This window comes from Pinus tabuliformis, chromosome 8, assembly GCF_031772625.1.
Source record: "Pinus tabuliformis cultivar Carrire ecotype Pingquan chromosome 8, CPIR1, whole genome shotgun sequence".
Lineage (NCBI taxonomy): Eukaryota > Viridiplantae > Streptophyta > Pinopsida > Pinales > Pinaceae > Pinus > Pinus tabuliformis.
In genome coordinates, this window is record NC_142294.1 from 1565789948 (window position 1) to 1565796296 (window position 6349).

The 6349-nt window shown below is 44.5% G+C and overlaps 1 protein-coding gene across 1 annotated transcript; it reads right to left on the reverse strand.

The window, feature by feature from the left end:
• Nucleotides 1-4288: 4288 nt before the first annotated feature.
• On the reverse strand, nt 4289-5335 carry LOC149241996 (uncharacterized). Its single transcript, XM_089370742.1, has one exon. The coding sequence runs from the start codon at nt 5333-5335 to the stop codon at nt 4289-4291; it is 1047 nt and encodes a 348-aa protein (XP_089226868.1).
• Between the last annotated feature and the right edge of the window lie 1014 nt (nt 5336-6349).

A 6349-nucleotide genomic window follows, 5' to 3' on the forward strand; every position in this document is an offset into this window, starting at 1 on the left:
AATCTGAAAAAAAGAGAAGGCAGTTTGCCATACATATAGTGCTTCATGAGCATGCTGGATCCAAGGAATTACAAAAAGTTTTTCTTCCTTGATCCTATTCCTAGTATTCCTGCCTATGGGGCTACTTAAACTAGTGTAAATCCGGACAAACTGCAGACACCAAAACTTACAATTACATAACATGATTAATCAATCTCTATGTGATTGATCTTCCTGGCAGTGGACGCTTCTGGATTTGGATCAGGCTCATTCTGTTTAGCGCTTGAAGAGGAGGGAACATCTTGGGGCTTCTTATCCATCATGGTCTTAAGAAACATAATTGATTCTTCGGCATGGCTACATCGATTAGCTAGGTTGTTAAACTGTTCATATAAGGAGCTGGCTCTGTGGAGGAAGAGATTCATCTCTGCCCTATATTTCTCATTCAGAATTCGGCATTGGTCCTCTAGTCTTGTCTCCAGACTGCGCACTTGGTCCTCTAGAGCCCTCTGTTGAGCTCGCACTTCTTCAAATTCGGCCTGTAAATCTCTACAATGAAAACATTGTTCTGGACGCTCCATAGTTGCCGATTGGGTCTTGCCTTTGTTGTTCAGCGCTTTCCCATAGAAGCTAAATTCTCTTTGCTTACTGTAAGCAACTTCCCCGGCTCGCACAGGGCTGCTGTGCGCTTGGTGGTTCCCACGGACTGCCTGAAGAAAGGCGGAAACGATTTTACTCTTCTGCTTACGGGCACAAGTATTCTCTGCGTGATGGAGAGGCATGTATCCGGTTCTATAAATAGGAGCTAATCTCAAGTTAGAGGGGCGAGAAGGAGTCCTGCATTTCCCGATGCTCCAGCTCATGGTCAAAATATTATCATGAGTAACACAAGTGGTCTGCCGCCAAGGACGCCTTTCACCTGCAATTCGCTTGATTCCCCTACACTGAGTAGATCTTCCACTCTTGTTTCCGATCAAAATCTTTCCAACCATAACTATTCTGCCAACTGATCTGATTGATTGCTTGTTGTCATAGATTCGACTATCCTCGGTACGCTTGCTGATGACTGGTTGAGGAATATTCATGGTAACGATTGTAAGGAGGACTTTTCGTTACAATACAGGATACCTTTGGGGCGCTCGCAAGCTCTGTTGGCGGACTTGTCGGCCTCCTTATTCAGTCCTCGGAGGATATGGTAATAGGTGACTTCTGCCAAAGAGGCGCTGAGGATTTGGTTCCTATGATTTATCTGTTGAAGCAGAATGTTCGGTGAGCTCATCCTCTGTGCCATAAGTCGAATAATAATTGCTGAATCCCCAAACACTATTACCTTATTTATCCCTAGTTTGATCAGCTGAGAGAGACCCTGGTACAAAGCCAACCCTTCTGCCCTGTTGTTGGACAACTCCCCCAATCCCCATTCAAACTGAAGAATTCTTTCCCCGTTAGCATTGCAGATTAGACCCCCTGCGCCGGCTTGGCCCGGGTTTGATTTTGAGGCGCCATCAAAAAATAAATAGAATTTATTACAGTTTCTCAGCCAGCTTGCAAATTCAGTTTCCTTTAGCCTCAGCTTCCAACCCCTGTTTGATTCTTTCATTTGAGTCTTTCCTTGATTTAAATCTTGTGCGCTAGTTATGTTCTCTTGGGCATAACTTAGCAGATTCCTCTCTTCCATGCTGTAGCTGTTCATCTCTATCCTACCTTTGATGTGGATTGTGACTGCCTCCAACGCTAAGCATTTTGCCTTGTGACAGATTGCTCTGATGTTATAGCCCTTCTCCTGGAATACCCTTCTATTTCGTGCCAGCCAGATGCGCCATAGGAGGGTTAGAGGAATGGCATTCCATATCCTTTGAGTCAATTTGCTACTTTTCTCTTTCCATGGGCACTTCTTTCTCCATTTATGTATTGTGTCTGCAATAGTTGCCTGAAGCTCCCATGGAGCATTCCCAATTGAAGCCATCTGTCTCCAACATTCATCAGCAACCGAGCAATCTATAAACAAATGTTGTATTGTTTCCTCTGACCTGCAGCAATTCGGGCATCTTGATGGTCCCATTATGCCTCTTTTCTTTAAGTTTTCCGCTGTTAGAATTTTTCCTTTCAGGAGCAACCATATGAAGAATTTGACCTTGGGAGGTGCTTCTGCTCTCCAGACAATTTTCCATTGATTCCATATATCCGGAGGGAAGGTGTTGTCACAGAGATGCTGGTGCCCTGCTTTGGCCGTGTATTGTGTTCCCGTTGGGTCCCAACGGTAACCATCTTGTTTGCCTTTCTGAATCGGTGCTTTGCTGTGAAGGGAGTTCTTTAAGGCAGCGAGGCTGGGATCTAGCTCCCTAGGGAAAGCCAGGAACTTCCAACCTATCCAAGCTTGAGATTGGGCGTCCCATTGTGATATTTGGTCAAGATACCATATTCCTTGTCCATTTAACCAGTTTATAGCAGGAATTGCCTCCACTTTTGATTCAATTGGTTGCTGTCCTAGAATTCTGTCTGTGGAGAAATTGATGCTACTTCCCCCTCCTGGGACTTTTGAGATGTTTTTAGACATGAAGGGTATGGCTTTCTTACATAGTTGCCAAATTTTTGAACTTTCTCTACTTGGAATGTGGGTTTCCAAAAGTTGTTGCCTTGAGCTGTTCAAGTATTTTGCCTCTAAAACCTTCTTCCACCAAGCTATAGGCCCTGTGATCATTCTCCATATTATTTTAGCTCCAAGAGCCAGGTTCAACAATTTTGGGGATCTTATTCCTAGTCCTCCCCTTTCCTGAGACTAGATGACATTCTTCCTGCTAACAAGGTTGAATTTTCTTTTCTTCGTTTTCCCTCCTTGCCAAAGGAAGTGTCTGAGAGCTCTTTCCATTTTAAGATGGAAAACAGCAGGGGCTTGGCATAAAGAAAAACGATAAATAGGGAGAGAGGCCAAACCTGATTTGAGAAGAACAAGTCGTCCTGCTGGGTTCAGCCACATGGTGCCCCATTGCTGGATTTTTCTCTTTATCTTATCAAGGATTTCATTCCAAGTGCTAGCTTTCAGCGGTCCCATACTTACTGGCATCCCAAGATAGGTGAAGTGGCTCCAGACAAGCTTGTAAGAGACTCCTAATATACTTGCAATACTATGGATGGTGTGTGTTGGAGTGTTCCAACCATATATGCAACTTTTTTGCTGATTGATCTTTCCCCCTGAGTATTCCATGAATTGGTCCAAGATCTTTTTGAAGCGCCTTGCTATAGTGGTGGACGCTCCTCCAATTAGGAGGGTATCATCCGCAAATTGAGAGTGGTTGATGTTCTTTGTTCCTTGCTCAAATTTGATACCCGTGATTAGACCTATTCTCCTATGGAAATCCAGGATTTGGCTAAGGGACTCGGCCATAAGGATAAACAAGTAAGGAGACAAGGGGCAGCCTTGCCTAAGGCCTCTAGAGGATTGAAATGCAGCACACGGTCTCCCATTTATCAGAGGAGAGATCCAAGGTTCCGAAATGCAGGCTTTGATCATTGTGATGAAAGAGGAGTCAAAACCCATTTTGTGAAGAACAACAAAGAGGAAAGAATGCCTTACCCTGTCGAAGGCGTTGGCAAGATCCAGCTTTAGAACAAATCCTTTCTCCTTTCTGCTTATGCTTGAGTGGATAGCCTCTTGCACAAGAAGGATAGAATCGGAGATGTGTCTGCTGGGAAGGAAGCCCCCTTGGTTTTCTGAGATCAGGGATTGAAGATGGGGCTTGAGTCTAGTTGACAGAATTTTTGTGATTATTTTGTACGCAAAATTGCATAGGGATATTGGCCGAAATCGAGAAAAAGTGGAGGGTCTATTTTCTTTGGGGATTAAGGCTAGATGGGTGGAGTTGGTAAATCCCCCCATTTTGCCTTTCTTTAAAACCCAGCGTATCATCTTGACGAGATCTTTTTTGATCAGCTGCCAATACTCTCTGTAAAAGCTGATCGAAAATCCATCAGGCCCTGGAGCTTTATCTAGGTGGAGATTCCAGATCGCTTTTTGGATTTCTTCTTCATCAACTTCTTTCTTGAGTGTGTTGTTCATTTCATGTGTGACTCCTTTGGATAGGTGCTGTAACAAACTTGAGTAGTCCTCCTCCCCTTTATCCTCTGTCAGGAGATTCTTGAAGTGGTTGGTGGCTGCTTCCTTTATAGATTCATGAGTATTGTAGCTGTATCCTTCACTATCTTTAATTGTGCTCACAGTGTTTCTAGCCTTACGAACTGTAGCATGCTTATGAAAGTAAGAAGTATTTTTGTCTCCCTCCTGAAGCCAGAGCTATATTGACTTTAACCTTCACTTTGTTTCTTCGTCCTTTATAGTTTGTCTCAGCTGGGCATAGAGCTTTCCTTCGTTCTCCTTGGCTTGTTGGGTCAGCCCAAATGCTTCGATGTTTCGCTGCACTTCTTCCAAATCTTGCTTAATTTGTTTTTTGTTCAGCTCAGGCTCTTGGTAATTATTTTTTGCCCAATTTTTTAAGGCCTGTCTAACTCTCTTTAGTTTTGTCTCCCAGATATAAGTTGGGGAGCCTTCCACATGTTGTATCCATGTCTGCCACACCACGTCTTTCGCTGCAGGAGTATGGTTCCAAATGGAACAGTATTTAAATGGGAGAGGTCCAAGCTGACATTGACTATGCAAAGTGAGCGTGATTGGATAATGATCAGAGGCGGAGATATTGAGGATATTTGACTGACCGGTGGTGAAAGTGGACAGGTAAGATATGCTTATTAGGAATCTGTCAAGACGCTCCATAATATTGCCAGCTCCTAATCTTCTGTTGCTCCAGGTATATTTTCGATTCTTAGGCCTAATATCTATGAGATCTTGCTCCTGCATAATATTTTCAAGTTGATTTCTGAAAGGGTCTGGGGTGAAGTGTCCCCCTATTTTCTCGTTTGCATGCAATACCAAGTTTAGATCCCCTGCAATAACGAGATTGTTGTCTCGCTCTTCATCTATACTAGCTTCCAGCGTGCTCCAGCATACCTCTTTTTCCCTATAATGGTTCGGAGCATAAATATTGTAGATAACCACTACTGCTCCATCTGTCTTGCTTTCTAAGTTAGCCCGGATCCAGTTCTGGTGTATTCTGGTGGAGATGCAATTCCATTTATTATTGTCCCACATTGTTAGAATGCCGCCTGAGGCTCGTCTTGCTTCACTTGCACATCCACTGTAACGTTTTTGCTGGTTGATGACTTTATTCATTTCTGCTTGATCTTGTTTCGTTTCTTGGATGAGAACGATTTCAGGATTTTCACTTTGGACTAAATCCTTGAGGGCTGCTATCTTGGAGGGGTGCCCTAAACCCCTGCTGTTCCAGGATAGCATTTTCATCATGATTTACCACTTACATGGAGAGGTGCTCGCCTCTCTTTGCCCTTATTGTTGGTTTCTTTGTCCGAATGCCCAAGAATAAAGGATTCTATGGGAGTCTGAGAACCCAATGCGATGTCTTTCTGGGCACTCTCTTCTCTCTGTTGTTTGGCCGATTTTCTGCCAGGCCCATGCTTCTTTGGAACATCACTGGGCGCCCCGTGATCCTTTGTAGAACTTCTGGTAATCTTGGTGGAGGGGGAGTTGGGAGAGGGTTGGGAAAAGAGAGGGGGAGAGGGGTGAAGAGGAGGGTCAGAGGGGGGGGAATCAGGGACTGATTCTTCCTCAGAGAGGGAAGCGAAGGGATTAGAGGATGGGGGAATGGGAGGATCGGGAATACGAGTGGGGGAGGACGGACAATGTAAGGAAGGCTGCTGGGAGGATGTGGAAGGGTGCTGGAGGGAAGAGGATTGGAGGGGAGGATGCTGATGGGAAGGACCAGGGGCATCAGAGTCAGAGATCTTGGGAGGAGGGGATGATTTCTTCCTTTTAACAGTTTCCCATTGCCCATCTTGTTCTTTTGGTTCAACATTAACATTCTTAGGACATCTATTTGCAAAGTGACCATATTCGTGGCATACCTTGCATTTGAAGGGTATTTTCTCGTAATCCAGCTGCTGAATATGGCACCAGTCATCTACTTTCAGTTTGATTGCTTCTGGCAGTCCTCGTCCCAGATCAACCTCAACACAGATTCGCGCACAAGCCTGCATGTTGTCTTTGGGTTCACTGCGGTCTATATATTTTCCAACCGCGTTCCCTATTGCTTTCACAGAGTCATCCCCCCAGCAATGAAGTGGGAGATGAGGAAGTCTGACCCAGACTGGAACCGCACTTGGTATATCTAGTTCAGGGTCGAAATCCGGGGTCCATTTGTTGAGATAGAGGCCCCTGGAATCCATAAAGTAAGGCCCATTTCTGAATATGAGGTCTTTGTCCTCCTTGGTTTCAAAATGAAAGGTAAAATATCCTCTACCA